The 15,071-nt window shown below is 41.3% G+C and overlaps 2 protein-coding genes across 6 annotated transcripts; one reads left to right on the top strand and one right to left on the bottom strand.

Annotated features, from left to right (window-relative positions):
• Nucleotides 1–1,509: 1,509 nt before the first annotated feature.
• On the top strand, nucleotides 1,510–10,048 carry eps8l1a (EPS8 signaling adaptor L1a). 5 transcript variants are annotated; one of them, XM_069149324.1, is made up of 15 exons: nucleotides 1,510–1,649; nucleotides 2,070–2,101; nucleotides 2,493–2,613; nucleotides 2,725–2,783; nucleotides 3,803–3,938; nucleotides 5,170–5,258; nucleotides 5,345–5,419; nucleotides 5,502–5,650; nucleotides 5,740–5,940; nucleotides 6,230–6,338; nucleotides 6,441–6,581; nucleotides 6,702–6,849; nucleotides 7,465–7,627; nucleotides 7,908–8,040; nucleotides 9,342–10,048. In XM_069149324.1, the coding sequence occupies exons 3-15, from the start codon at nucleotides 2,493–2,495 to the stop codon at nucleotides 9,426–9,428; spliced, it is 1,611 nt and encodes a 536-aa protein (XP_069005425.1). In that variant the 5' UTR covers nucleotides 1,510–1,649; nucleotides 2,070–2,101; the 3' UTR covers nucleotides 9,429–10,048. The 5 variants fall into 5 exon arrangements, with proteins under 5 accessions (XP_069005425.1, XP_069005428.1, XP_069005427.1 ...); XM_069149327.1 differs by lacking the exon at nucleotides 2,070–2,101; XM_069149326.1 differs by having other exon boundaries at nucleotides 1,510–2,101.
• Nucleotides 10,049–10,116: 68 nt separating this feature from the next.
• nme4 (NME/NM23 nucleoside diphosphate kinase 4) lies at nucleotides 10,117–15,060 on the bottom strand. The gene is made up of 5 exons (XM_069149330.1): nucleotides 13,575–15,060; nucleotides 11,910–12,040; nucleotides 11,728–11,829; nucleotides 11,505–11,617; nucleotides 10,117–11,387 (listed from the first exon to the last, which is right to left on the bottom strand). The coding sequence occupies exons 1-5, from the start codon at nucleotides 13,711–13,713 to the stop codon at nucleotides 11,267–11,269; spliced, it is 606 nt and encodes a 201-aa protein (XP_069005431.1). The 5' UTR covers nucleotides 13,714–15,060; the 3' UTR covers nucleotides 10,117–11,266.
• Between the last annotated feature and the right edge of the window lie 11 nt (nucleotides 15,061–15,071).

Here is a 15,071-nt window from a genome sequence, read left to right as displayed (position 1 = left end):
AGTGGTAAATCTACTGTCTCAGCCACGTGGTGACTGAATATGAGGAAAGTCCGACTCCCTCTGGTGGAGAAAATGTAACAAAACGAGAAGGACTTTCTTCAACTCGCACATACTGTATGTATGGTAATCTACTACTACTGTTAAAGAATGGTTCCTTAATATCAAGTATATAAGTTAACACTATGAATTTAGAAACATATACGCATGACAAATTTATTATGTTTGCTTTGTCTTTTGAAAAAGGTCACATTTCCACCCAGACTGAAGGTCAGAAATGGGAGTGTCCCCTGTTTCCTGTTATGTATACTCTTTGGAAAAGCCTTGTACCCCCACTGCTGGAATGCAGATTATAAATACTCCTATACAAAGCAAACTGAAGATGAACTGAAAAGCTCTCGGTACGAGTTGAGATGAGACCTGTGTGTCATGTCAGCAGGAATATGTACAAATTTACTCTTTATTATAACAATTTAAAAGGTGGAACATTTTCTAGATCTTCTAGTAGGGGATCTGCAAAGGAGGAAAAGATTACACAAATATAGCTATGCCCCACCTGTGAATTATATCGGCTGTCCAAAATGTCACGATGTCAGGGCAAGATCTGAGAGCAGGAGATATCTGAGGTGCTTGTGAAATAGGCTGTTCTGCAAACCAAAATAGGACGCAGTGAATGTGTTCAGTGTGCAGTGTGCAGTATCAGAGGCTTTTCGAAGTAACGTGTTGAAATCACAAAGCGTGGAGGTGAATCTGCACTCTTCGATTTTTCAGTTCCAGTTTGTGCAACAGTCAATTTAAACACAAGGAAAAACTGCAGGGACAGATGGAGTGTGACCAGTGACCAGTGACCAGCTGGGGTCACTACTCACCAGCATAAAAGCACCCTACTTAACCTGCTGCTACGTCACAGCATGTATGTAGAGTCAACATAAAATAACTTGTCACCTGAGAACCTTTTGCTGCTTTGTTAGGATTGTAGTGATCGTCTTTCGTTTCTCTTGTTGGAGGGCAACAATATAATCCTGAAACGAACGTAAAGAAGCATCAGGAGTGTGTAACACAGGGAGAGAATGAAAGTCCTCTTTCCTGTAAAACACACACATCCAATGTTACATTTCTGATTTAAACTGTATCAAAAAGAAGATATCCAATGTTTCACCCACATCCTCTTGCATATTCATTTTAATAGGCTTCTCTTTCTGTCTGTTGTTGCAAACACTTCAATACTTGATTTCTTGTAGTTCTTGCGGCTCTTTCTTGAGCCAGTGAGTATTGTTATTATAGTGTCAAACGAAACTAGATGTCAATGGGTTGAGGAAGCCATTGCATGTGTTGCAGATCGTATTAGCCCCATGGCACCAAGCAGCAGGCAATAGACATGCCTGTCATAAGGAAGGAGAGGCTCACTAAGATGCAGAGACAGACAGGGGGAGGGGGAGGGAGAGGGATTTGTTTGTGTATCAGAGAGTCAGAGGAGAGTGAAAGCAGCACAGATTCATTGCGAAAGGAAAGCCAGACTTGTTTTTCTTGTTTCAGCATATCTGGAGAAGGTAGGACGTCCTCTTGTTAACTGCGAAACTCAGTGCACATTCAATTCAGAGAGAGGATTGGTCTCCGTGCCTCGGATTTAAACGCTCAAACTAAACTAAAAGGTACAGTGATCTGTGTGGATTTGAGGAATTAACTTTGTATAAACTGTGTGTGAGTGAGAGAGTGAGAAAGAAAGTGTGTGTGAGAGAGAGAGAGAGAGAGAGAGAGTCTTTCTTGGAGGAGACTTTTTCAAATGGCAATAATTAATCTAGATGCATTACAATATCTAATAATGTGTGATTGCATGAAGGGTTTTATTGATACATTTTAATTTGAATTTGATACTGCTAATTTAGTATTTGCTTCTTCATCACCATGCCAAGGAAGAAAGGTGGGAAGATAAATGAGGAAAAGGAGATGATATTAAAAAGCTACAATATAAGAAGTCATGAACAGACTCTCTTATTAAGTGAATAAAGTTTTTCTATGACGCATTGATGTGTCATCTGCATACCATCTGGTGACGGTGGTTTTTCCTGTAGTGTGTACGTGTGGCTACCTGCATGCGAAACAGGTGAGTGTCTACACCGAATAATCTGCATTCTTACAAGCAGCTCGAGGAATGTGGCAATATCGAGCTTTCCACCCAACATTTACATTATCATCGTAAATATTTAGAGGAAGTCCAGATGTCAGTCAACCAAGTAGAGTTTATCAAAATCTTTCAAAGTACAGAATTTAAATATTTGAAAGTTTTAGTTAGAAAGACATATGTATGAAAATCAAAGAATTCCATGCATGATACAAATGAAGTGCTAATGAGCTGATGCATTGATCAGTTATAACAGCCTCACAAAAGTTGATATAAAGTTAAACGTTTTACTAGAAAAAAAAAAAAGTTGTATTGTAGTACCTGAAAACGATTCTCTTTTGTTGACGTATTTGGTTTTACACTGTTTGCAAAGATGTCAGGACCACCTCCTCCGGTGGTCCCCAAGAGGCCTTCAGGTATCCGAGTCATGATCCCCGCGGGAGAACAGCTCCGTTCTGGTGGGCTGCGACCAAGAATGTCGGGCTCCGGCAAAGGTATACTCATCTGTGAGCATGCAGTACTGTGGGCAAAAACATACATTGTCATCCTCTGCACATGTTAATTCACCGATTCTGCATTGATGGTTTTGTTGTTCATCGGTTCAGAGAATGGTGCCATCGAGGAGTCAAATCATACGTCTCTACCGAACGCAGACAGAGAAGTGGTATGTGCAATCTCTCTCTTTTGTATACGTGTGGGTAAAAATATGGACTTACAAATGAGATGGCAACTGGTGAAAAGTATTAATCACATCAGGCTTATGTCAGTAGACCGCATATATATCTGCACAATAAAGCCAGAAACCACGATCTAAATATGAGTTGATATAGAAGAGTTTGACTGTAGTGTTGATATTCTTTTGTGTACTGACACTGCTTTGACGTATGTTCAGAGTGGAGGCTCACAGAGAGCCGAAAGACAATTTAATATGTTCGTGTATGTATTGAATTATGTTCGACTTTTTAAAAAAAAAATTTTTTATAAATGTAGGAAAACAAAATATGTTCGTGTGACATCATCAAAAAGAAATGTTTCGAGTGATATTTCAAATAACCACTGACTAAGTAGCTCTGCAATGGCCATATTACGTCGGAGTTAAATAAGAGCATCTTAAGTTTCAGCCTGTTACGGAGAGCGTTTTCACAGATATGACGGAGGGGATTTGAATTTGTATTTATTTATTTGAATAACCCTTTAAGTTGCTGGCTGAGGTCTCTGATTTGATCAATTGTTAAAATCTACTGTCTACAGCTCTGCAAATAACTTCTACCAGTTACATGGTTCAGTTTGTGTCCCGAAACACCGAGAGGTATTAATTCACCTGCATGATGATGTTTGAGGCTGCAGTTTGCGGTAGACCTGTTGCATTGAATTGCATTTTTACAAGATGTTCATGTCACTGGGCTGCAACACCGTTGGATAAAATAGCAAGAACACCTCATGGATTGTAAGTTACTCAACACCTCCTTGACACCGTCTCAAATGTTCAAGAATTACAAATGTAATGGTGTCTTATAACTGTTGCATGGGATGTTAGCTTTTATGTTTGTGTCAGTTGTTTGTATGCTGTTTAACTGCTTATGAAATTACCTGTATTATGGCTCATCAAAATATTAAGAATGATTACTGTAAGTTGCTGAGAAAGGTGGCTGAAACGTGCCTTCTGTGTGAACTATTCCTCAGGAGATTCTGAACCACTGCTTCGCAGATGTGGAGCGGTTCATGTCCCGTTTGCAGCAGACAGCCGAGGCCCAGAGTGTCCTCAACCAAAGGAGTAAGAAGAGAAGCAGGAAGAGCCAGAAGAAAGCGGCCCGAGACGGTGAGCATTGTTCCTGTCACTCAGATGCTCAGCTAAAACTCTGGTCTGCATGGAAACAAGGCAGCCTTTCTGCACCTTCAAGTAACAACATGTAATCAGATATGTTTCAGGTAGGTTTGAAGCTTGAATAAGTGCAGATCAGCTGGTGAAAGTGGAGGAATTTTGGAAGTCTTTGATGAGTTTCTGCAGAAGATTGGCAAATGCTGGCTGGTAGGCTGCAGAAAAGAAAAGGCAGAAACTGTAGACAAAGTCAACAGGCAGTTCGCCAAGAAAGGTCCTCCAGGTAATTCAGAAAGTTCTTGCACTTTGTACGTACGCCTGAAGAACATGACAGAGAAGCGACTGAAGCATGAAGATCCAGAACCAGTTCGTTCTTTGGGGTTGACGTCGTCTCTGGCATTAATTGCAATCAGCGCTGTGATCATGGTAATAACTTCTAAATCTCCAGATTGATTATTCCTCTTCTCAATGAGATCTCTGCATTTCTCTGCATGAATATTAGCAGAGAGAACAGCAAAGTGACTCAGTTCTCTGCCATGATTTGTTGTTGTTGTTGTTGTTGTTGTGGACTGCTGTTTCGTCATCATTTTGCTCACAAATTTGTTCACTTCGCCTCTGCCAAGAAAATCCATCCACCCGACAGGTGTGAAACACAAAGATGCTGATTAAACAGCAGCAGTATTGCACAGATGTTCCTCGGACTGGTCCACTCTGAAAGGCCACTCTAAAATGTGCAGTTTTATCACACAACACAATGCAACAAATGTCACAAGCTTTGAGGGACATTCAGTTGGCATGCCGACTGCAGGGTTGTCTACCAACGCTGTTGCCAGTGACTTAAATGTTTATTTGACTTCCATAAGTCGTCTCCAGCGTCTTTAGTGAGTTAGTCCGAGACCAGCCACCCGGATATCCGATGCAACAGTTGGTTTGAACAATTTCTGCACAAACTGGCATAAAGGAAAGCTTGTCCGAGTGCTCGTCGTTGAGCGGTTTGCCATCAAACATTGTGCACAGAGTGGCCCATGGTGGCGATGGGGTTATGTTTGGGCATGCATGAACTACGTATATCACCTGCATTTAATACATTTGTAAACAAAATGCAAGAGAAATAACTATTGCGTTTTATATTTTTGTTGAGTGTATATAAACTGAACAACAGTGATTGCGGTTTGATGTGTGTCCTGCATTGTACGGCTTCGTTTCTAGCCGATTGTGCTCCTCTGTGCAGATGATTTGTTGACCATGAAGGCATGCCCTCCGTCAGAGGAAGAATTTGTGAACCTCTTTCAGAAAATCAAGTACTCCCTCAGTCTGCTGGTGAGATTCGACTGAACATAATTAAACACAGAATAACGACCGTAAATGAAGGCGTAAAGTGACCCGACGTGTTCTCTCCTATTTAGGATCGTCTCAAGTTATCCATCTCGCAGCCGGATGCACCCGAGCTGCTGCACCACATCTTCGTGCCTTTGAGACTGGTCAGACTTCCAGATGTTTCACTTGGTGACTCCTCTGCCGCTCTCACTTTCAGCCTCACTGTTGCGATTCTCTCCGTTGCAGATGGTGAAAACCACCGGAGGACCGGCATTATGTTCACAGGTGATCAGTCCTGCCATGACCAGCGGTGCTGTTTCACTGCTGCAGGAGCATCTGGCTGAAGATGAAAAGGAGCTGTGGACTTCGTTAGGAACCAACTGGACTTCACCCTGGTCTGTGTGTTTATGTGTGGACACATCTGCTCTGCCTGACAAACCGCGTCACGCCGTTTCAACGAGACCCTTGTCCCCCTTTGTCCTAGTTCGCAGCTCAGCGAGTCTGTCCCTCCGCACTCACCTGTCTTCCTGGACGGGTGGCAGCCTCAGGCCTGTGACTCGGCGGGCCAGCCTCTGGAAGATCCCATCGAGTCGCAGCACAAACAGGACGCTTTAAGGAAAAGTCGGGAGGCACAGAGTCTACAGGACCAAGCTGGACAGACAGCAGGACTTGTGGAAGGCAGAGAGTAAGTGTAAGATACTGGGGGGGGAGGGCCTTAAGGAACAAAGCACAATTATGTTTTTATAGCAGGAGTGACAACGACTGCCAAATTCCTGATAGCTGTAATTGACACCATATTGCCTAATAGAACCAGTCTGGTGCTTATAAAAGATTGACAACATCTAATTTCAGTGTCTCTCATCATGGATTAGGATTACCGATATCTAGCTCTACTTTTTTTTTTAAATCTTCCAATTTCTTAAATGTTGCATTTTTTTTTTTTTTTTTTTTTTTTAATGTTATTTCTGTTTCAGAGGAGAATTCAACCTTCCACCAGAAGGCGAGAGACTGTACTGCTGCAGTTACGACTTTGTGGCAAGAAACAGCAGTGAACTGTCAGTGCTACAAGGAGAAACACTGGAGGTACACACCCACGGTTACACCCAAGGGTGGTAATCCTTAAGCGTGAAAGTAGATTTAAACTTGGAATACATCACAGGGCTGACTTGATTCATCCTGCTTCAGGTAATAGAATCATCAAAGCGCTGGTGGAAGTGTCAGAACAGCTATGACCAGATAGGATTCGTCCCCTTTAACATCCTGGAGCCTCTGTCTGCTCTGAATAACACGGGGAGAAACGTCCCAGTGGTGCGCCGAGAGTCAAAGGTACGAGTTTCGTTTGTGCCACAAACCCTGCGCGCACTTGTTTTTTTTTTTTTTTGGGGGGGGGGGGGGTGTCTAACGCCGTCATCTAGTTTTTAAGTCATGCCTGATTTTCCACCACAGAAAACACCGCTCACCCCTCCGACAAAGTACTTCTCGTACGCTCCATCGAGCCCGGTTGGGACCAGTCCTACTGCCACGAGCCCGACGGTGCGACCTCACAGCATGGTTTTTCCATCCACAACCATGCAGGGAGAAGATGGCGACCGGGGTAACGGCTGGTGGGGGAGGGGGGACGACACTAACATAGTATAAAGGAAACATTGCCCCTTAGAGGAAGTAAACACGTGAATATCATGTGTGCAAAAACTGTGCTCACGTGACCACTTACAGGTGAAACAGGTTTTTTTTTTTTTGCCAATTGGAAACATGGTTTTGGAACATTTTCACGGTGCAATGTGAAGCCCTATAGATTCCCACGTGAAAACCTTTCCCCATATTTCCCCCACGTTACCATATGCCATAACACGTGGTAAACACGTGTCGTAACACGTGGTCGCGCGTGGGAAAACATAGGGAACCCGTGTTTTCCGTAAACGCGTGCTAAAGAGAGTGCGTTTTGTGTCGAACATCAGCGACATGAAGCATATAGGAGCAAGTTTTACAAAAACACTGTGTAGGTGAAGATCGGGTGCGGTTGGATGGTTGAACTGCCCATAATCAGACCCCCTGAAAAACCATTAGAAACCTTATAAACACTTTCTTATATATCCCATGTACATATATATATATATATATATATATATATATAAGATAAACAGTCTTGATATAGAGAAAATGTGATGCTTCGTCTCACCCTACTGTTTCTTTTTGTGCGTTTATACAGTCCTGATAATGAACAATGAGCTCGTGCAGCGGCTGGCACAGAGAAGAGATTCAGTTCGTCCGCCGGTGGTCCCTCGCACAGCCGACACCTCTGCTCCCCTGAACTACCACTCGCCGTCTGCCGAGGTGAAGGCCTGGCTCGTCGCCAAGGGTTTCAATCGGGAGTGAGTGTCGGAGAAAACGCTAAACATCCCGATTAACAACGGGAGCTGTAGAAACTATTGGTTCACGCGGAGCTGCTGCGAACTGACGAGTTTGGGCTTTAACATAAACGTTTGATTGCGAAATTAAGAGGCGAATCTCAGGTTTATTCCAGTTCAGCAACGAGATTCTTCTTCTTGATAAAAAAAAAAAAAAAAAAAAATACTCACATCCAGACTGAACTTGATATTGTATGGTATTGACACCAAGCATCGATTTGGCTTCTCGCTCCTCCTCTGTCAGGACAATCCAGAGCCTGGGCATTTTAAATGGAGCGCAGCTGTTCTCCCTCAATAAGGAGGAGCTCCGCATGGTGGCACCAGACGAGGGCACGAGAGTTCACAGCCAGATAATGGTGCAGAAGGCCCTTCTCGAGGTTTGTCCAGTGTTGTTCAATGACGCGTGTTTGTGTGTGTGTGTTTGCATGAGTATGCCTGGGTCCATGTGTCCGCAGCCCTTTTGTTTGTTCAGCCTTGACTCGTGCCCAGACTCGCATCATTTTGAACACACTGCTTCCGACCTACGTTGACTGAAGTTTATTTGCAGTGGCAAGAAAAAGTAAGCCCTTTGGAATAATTTGCATTTATATCTAAATTAGTTTGTAAAATACAGTCAGAGCAGCGAGGTTTGCGATTATTAACAAACACAATCCGTTTTAACCGGTAACCCACAAATCCTGTTGCTCTTGTCCCATTATTAACGCGTCATTCAAACATTCAGTGTAGGTTGGATAAAAGTATGTGAACCTTTCAGTTATGACGTCAACAAAAACCGGATTGGGGGTGAATGTTAGAGCTAATTTGATTTGTAAAAAAAATACTATTTGCCCGAAGAATCTGTGAACCATGCTTTACAAAGCAAAAATTCAAAGACGGTGATTTGCATAAAGTTGGAAAGAGTTACAGATTAATATCAGAGTTTAGATATTCCTTGATCTACAGTTAGATGAATTATACAAATGGACAAGATTTAGTTCTCTGGCTACTCTCCCTAGAAGTGAGCCTCCGGCCACAAAAAAAAGTCCAAAAGCATAACACGGAATGCTCCGTGACAAGAAACTCAGCATCTCTTTGTTAGTTTCCTGTACTAAATCATGCTGCAGGGTTGAACGGAGAATCGTTTCCATGGCAGGACGCCCTGGAAGACGCAGCTTCACACTCTGCTACTGAAGAAGTATTGTAGGGACCGATTCATTCGAAGCTGAACTGTTTGGAGAGAACATGTTCCACTGCAGTATGAATGTGTCACATTGTGTTTGTCTACAGTTGTGACTTCAGATCACATTTTTATGACCACTTAATGCAGAAAACCAAGTAATTCTAATATCATTTTTTTTTTTTATGCCAATGTACCGTTTAGGTTAAAAAAAAAAAAAAAAAAAATCTAAAAAGCATATTAGTTCATATAGATACATTATAGTTCAGTGGTCCGGGTATGTAGATTTTATAATCAAGTAAATTTAGTTTTTGCCCCGTTATTAAATGGATTTCATAAACAGAGTGTCTTCAAGGGTGTGTTTAAATTTGGCCGTCACTGTGAAGACATTGGTTAAATATACCTTCAAAGAACTGGAGGTAACTTAAGTGCACGTCATCTTATTTTGAAGTTTGATTTTAAAAAGTTCCCATGATTTTTTTTCCCCCCATTAAGTCTAATTAATTCTGGTGTCTTCCCCAGGATGTGCGCAAAGCCTCCGAACTAGAGACAGCAATGGAGAAGCAAAAGCTGAAGATTGACCTGAAAACAGAGAGCCATGTCATGTGATCGAGTTATCAATATCCACTAACACAGTTATCTTATTTGATGTAAAGGTAATATTAATCTTTTAATCCCACACGCTGTTAAATGTGCTGAAGATTCATCAACAAAGGAAGCCATCTTTAAAGTGTGGATTCATTCACTAATACTCTGATTGACATTTATGACTAACATTTTTAAGAAGTTTAGTATTCTTACCATTTTTATCATGTTTTTTTAAAATTAAAATGTATCTTTCATTTTGTTTTTTGAATTTGACAATAAACATAAATGCAACAATAAAACCAAATTGATGATTTCCTAAAGCTCTGAAACCAATGAAATTCTTTTAATTTTTAGGATTTCACAGAACAGTTGGTTGTCCGAGTGATTAAAGTTTTTAATCACTCGCACATCAGTCTGTATTGAGACTATGTTACTTGTTGCAGACAAATACTGTTTCAGAAAAAATACATATCGAACTTATTTAATTTAAAACTTTAGTCCGGTGGTGTTACTAAGACACTGCCATGCTTATTTTTCATTGTAACTTCAACCGTGACGCATGCTATGATATGAAGTAGAACATATACTTGTAAGGGATACATTATTGTTAATGTAATAGCTTCAATAAAATATTATACATATCTCTTTGTTTCTTATTTTGACATATGTTCAATTCATTCCAAAAAAAAAGACGCTAAGAAGGAACTAATTTCATACTTATTATTGAATGCAACATAAAAAGACTTTTATGTCAGCTGCGCAAAGAACTAACACATGTTTAATTTAAAATAATTATAAGAACACTGCAGGTGTCAACATACATAGAAAACACTGATACAGTGATAGCCGGTGGAAGTACAGTAGATCAACATCATGCAAAGCTGTGCAGTGCATTCAGCACAATTTCACAATGCTCACCAGACGTCAAATCGATTTGATTCCGGCTTAATAACCGCAAGCAATAATTCACGTTTCAGACAAATCCTGAAAAAGTTTTGCACGAGCCTTGAAACTGTCCTCTTATAGAATGTTTTCAGAGGTAGAAAGATTTCTTCATGTTAGTTATTTTATAAAAAAATTTAAAAAAATCAGTCAAGTAGAAAGATTACACATAAACTAGTTGCTCACATGGTTCAAGTAAACAGTTAGCTTGTGTATATATTATTACATGAATTATTTATAATTGTTAATGTTGCCAAATGATAGGATTGCAGTCTCATAAAAAAAAAAATTGTTGAGGAAAGAAAATGTAGATCTGTTAGCCCTGCATGGAGGTTAAGCTCCCTATTGTGCAGAATTATTAGAGTAATAGAGAGCCAGAGTCAGTTTATATATAGATTAAGTAATTGTGACATTGAATGTGGAGGATCTCCTTCTGAATGGTTGAAACTAACAAATATACAGCACGGGCAATAACGATTTGTCAAAATCAAATCTGATGCTATGGAAGAATATAAATTTGGTTCCGTCTAACATAAAGACGTTTTTTTTTTTTTACTTAAGACTGGTTAGACTGTAAACTATTTAGATCGTTGTTCTATGAAGCAGAATATATATAAACAAACCCATTACATTTTAGCCATCGGCCAGAAAGACACGAGTATTTTAGGTGACGTATTCTGATGTGTTTTGAGCTACGTTAGCCATTTAATCAAACAAATATTTTTTTTTTTACAAATATACAAGCACACACAGTAATGTTTGCGTCTCATTACTAATGTAGACTGAATCATGTCTCGACAAAAATTACTCACCGAGGTCAATTATTTAGAAGGCTCATGTTTTTCAATCACCGTGGTCACACTGTCAGAAAGAGACGGACCTTTGAGCAGCAGGAGAAGAGGAAGGACTACTGATCTTCACGCCTCACTGGTGCTGCTCTGGTCACAGCAGTCCCAGTTCAGGAGATCTTCTCCTTCAAACCACAGCTGGATCTCCCTCTGAGCTCCTTCCGGGGAATCGCTGGCATGGACCACGTTCCTTTAAACAAGCGACGCATCATTTTATAACTCCCAAGACAGAAAAAAAAAAAAAAAAATCCCATGGAATATATTCACAAATCCTTACTGTACATATAACGAGATCCCATCCGGTTACCTGCTGACGTGAAAGCTGAAATCTCCTCTGATGGTCCCCGCCTGGGCCTCAGCTGGGTTAGTGTGTCCCACCATTGTACGTGAAACCTGGACTATATTGTGTCCTTCCCATACCTAGACGTAAACAAAGCACGCATTGCAAAAGATAGGTCAACCTAGGAGTAGGGGAGAAAAAAAAAAGAGAAGCAGAAAGACCAGAAGGAGGCAGACAAAGTAGTGCTCACCATGACAACCACAGGCCCTGAGGTCATGTAATGCAGCAGACTGGGATAGAAGGGCTTGGTCCTCAGTTGACAGTAGTGCTGAGACAGGAGAGCCTCGGACACCTTCACCACAGAGACAGCCAGCAGTTAACAATTAAACGGAGAACGTGCAAATCACACGCATTCGTTTCAGACTTCTGTACCTGCAGCATCTTCAGGCCGACCAGCTTGAAGCCTCGATGCTCGAACCGCTGAATTATCTGTCCTACGAGACGACGCTGGACTCCATCTGGCTTCACAGCAACGAGAGTGCGCTCCCTCGCATCTGGAAGGCCTGCAGTGACACGGAACACAGCAGCAGTTGGGAGTGAATCTTCATTTTTGAACCCTCACACAACGCCAACATGAGTAACCTGAAGGGAGGAAGACAAATATTGACTCCCAGTGCTATCACACATTAGGTAGGTAGGTAGGTAGGTAGGTAGGTAGGTAGGTAGGTATTTACTTTATTAATCCCCGAGGGGAAATTTTTTTCGCTACAGCAGCATACATACAGAAGCAATAAGACAATAATAGAAACAATAGAATAAAATAATAATAGAATAGAATAGAATAATATAATAATAGAAAAGCAATAAAATAAAATAGCAGTAAATAGCAGTAAAAATATAAATATAAAATGCACAGTATATACAGTACATTATATATCTATATATATAATATACAAACAAACCAAGAAACACAGTCAACAGTGTTATTATACTGTGATGGATTTTGCCAGAGGTGAGTTATTGTAAAGTCTTATTGCAGTGGGCAGGAATGATCTCCTGTATCTGTCTGTATTATTGACCGACATTCACTACTACATTAACCATAGCCACTTATCTGACTGTAACCTAATCTCAACCTTAAAACACGTCTCCACGCTAAAAAATAAAAATAAAAATAAAAAATGTCTTGATCTACGTTGAGGAGACTGCGTTTTTTGTCCCCCGAAAGGAAGTGGGGTCCCCACAGTTTTGACTGCGTAAAATGTCTACGCTGCCAAAACTTCACTAATACAAGCACGCGCCGTCAGGTCAAACCCAGATGAAGTAGTCTTCCGTGATCGGATGTCGTTTGTATTTCGGTCAGTAGTTGCGCTGCACACAGGATACCGGCCGCTCACCGCAAGAGCTAATGAACGACTGCGCGCGATCAATTAAATAGGTGCACACGTGACCCGACAATATAGGCACTCAGCCTGCTGGTATTAGGCTGTCTGCGGCGGTAAAGCGCTACCGTGATTATTTTTCAGCGCACCGGACGGATGTTTGGTTCAGAGACAAAAGATTCGGGTGTACCGAACGGCGCTGTGCCTTCGCCATTACGCAGCGCGCACAGGTTTCGGACCGATAACGCGCACGTTGGCACGGTTTCTACTGCACCGGGGTTACTTCACGTCTTCGCGCCAAGCTTTTGTGATTCTAACCTAGATCCAGTTCATGACCCCCGCGACGCTGGCAAGCGATTTTGCTTTCGCAAATGGCCCCCGTTAAATCTCGGGACAAATAAACGGTAAACTTTTTTTTTTTTTTTTGAAGAAGAAGAATTGGTGCCAAACATGTTCAGTTGTATTGTCCTTTTTTCAATTTCAAAAGGTATATGTTTCTACGCATAATGTTTCATTGTGTAGCCATTCAAAATAGTCATTCCTGAAGCGAGTCTGTGAATTTCAGAATTAAAGATGAACTCCTGGGAGTTATTGGATAACGCTCCTCGATAGAAAGAAAATCTCGGAACAACTTCCGTCTGAAAGATTAGTCAAATGTACAATATGGTAAAACTGCTGGCCTTACCTACCGGCTGATATAAAGTTAATTACTCACTTGATTTGCTGCGGTGCCAAACGGATCCATGTCCGTCCCGCAGCGCAGAGGGAATCCCACATAGCAGACCTTTGGCGGGTCCTGGATTCCCAAAATGAAACTGTTGGAAAAGTGTCTTGAAAATGTGCCGCTGCAGCATGACCGTGTTTTGACGTGCGGTGCAGTCAAGTCTGTGGACAGACTGAAGTCAACCCTCCTCAATAAAAGCTCACGAGTCATCCCCCCTGTCCGTGTCCCCTCAACTGTCACTCAAAACTCAAACCGTTAACTCCGGTGGTGCCAGATCTACGGTGTTCCGTTTATTCGTATTTCTCCAAAAAAAAACCAACCGCATTTATTTCACTATTGAAACAGGATTCGGGTATTTTTCCATTTTCACGCGCGTCTGATTACATCTCTTGGATTTGAAGAAAAACGGAAATTCTGTGCGTAAACCTCTTCGGTGATTGCTGAAATTCACTTGAATCTCTTACCCCTCCCTCTCCTGCTAGTTGATCTGGCGTCTGAGTTGAAAAGACAAACACTGATTCTGCACATCACTTTCTTCGCTTTTCTATTTTTAAGAAGTTGCAAGAACAAAGAAACAAACCAAAAAGGCAAATAAAACAACAACAATGCAGCAGGTGCAAAGTTACCCCCACTTTTAGTCCTCTTTTTTTTCCCCCCCATTTTGCTAATGTATCTGCTCCTAAAATGCTTTGCCACTTTCAACAATACCACTCAATACAGTATACGGCCATTTCTAGTCCCGGGACTGGTCATATGCAGTAGTATTTAAGCTTCACACTCAAGATTTGGCACCCAGAGGACATCATACCACCATTTTAAAAGGCCGAGTAGTACTCTCCAAAAAAAATAAGAAAGCAATGTTCAGTTGTAAAAAAATTGTGCAATTGCCTTTAAATAGAATGAGAGTCTCAATCTAAGCACTAAAGGGAAGTATTTATATTTAGGAGTGGTAACTTCCCGACATTAAAGATGTACATTCTGCATCAGAAAGAGGTCCCGAGGTCAAAAGCGGCTCTCATCGAATTGAGGAAGTGCAGCAGTGCAATTTATTCTGTGCGTTGAGCGGAGTCACCTCCGGTCTGCTCTCCAATATCCGTAGTAAAGATGACATCATAGTCAAATAGGGATTTGCCTTAAACATTTAGACAGCAGTTGAGAACCACTTTGTAGATGCTTAAACATCTCAATATAAGATTTGGATACTTGGACACTAACATTAAAAGTTGAGATCGCTGCCGCCAGTTAAACTAGAGAAAAGATGTCGTCTGTGAAATTTAGCTATCTTATTACTGCCAGTTTGAGAAGCTGTTTTATTATTTTTTTTTCCAAATGCTTCATGACTTCCTCTGCGATGTCACACGACACGCATCGAGAGCTCTGAGCACTTTTGCTTACAGTGTATTTGTTTACAGTAAATTTCTCGATTTAAATCGGCTCTGCCTTCACTTTCTCTGCAAAGACCGAAATATTTTTGCATTTGTGCGTGCG

This window comes from Embiotoca jacksoni, unplaced genomic scaffold, assembly GCF_022577435.1.
Source record: "Embiotoca jacksoni isolate LCO1_2020_lvr unplaced genomic scaffold, fEmbJac1.0.p SCAF_15, whole genome shotgun sequence".
Taxonomy (NCBI): Eukaryota; Metazoa; Chordata; class Actinopteri; family Embiotocidae; genus Embiotoca; species Embiotoca jacksoni.
This window is presented reverse-complemented; position numbering and strand designations above follow the sequence as displayed.

Excerpts from the sequence above, each read along its gene's own strand:
- nme4 (XM_069149330.1), bottom strand. The coding sequence starts at position 13,713 with ATGCTGCAGCGGCACATTTTCAAGACACTTTTCCAACAGTTTCATTTT. Across the intron at positions 11,830-11,909 it reads TCGGCCTGAAGATGCTGCAG|GTGTCCGAGGCTCTCCTGTC; the intron begins GTACAGAAGTCT and ends TCTGTGGTGAAG. Across the intron at positions 11,618-11,727 it reads CAGGGCCTGTGGTTGTCATG|GTATGGGAAGGACACAATAT; the intron begins GTGAGCACTACT and ends GTTTACGTCTAG.
- eps8l1a (XM_069149327.1), top strand. The coding sequence starts at position 2,493 with ATGTCAGGACCACCTCCTCCGGTGGTCCCCAAGAGGCCTTCAGGTATC. Across the intron at positions 5,941-6,229 it reads GGACTTGTGGAAGGCAGAGA|AGGAGAATTCAACCTTCCAC; the intron begins GTAAGTGTAAGA and ends TTTCTGTTTCAG. Across the intron at positions 6,339-6,440 it reads TACAAGGAGAAACACTGGAG|GTAATAGAATCATCAAAGCG; the intron begins GTACACACCCAC and ends ATCCTGCTTCAG.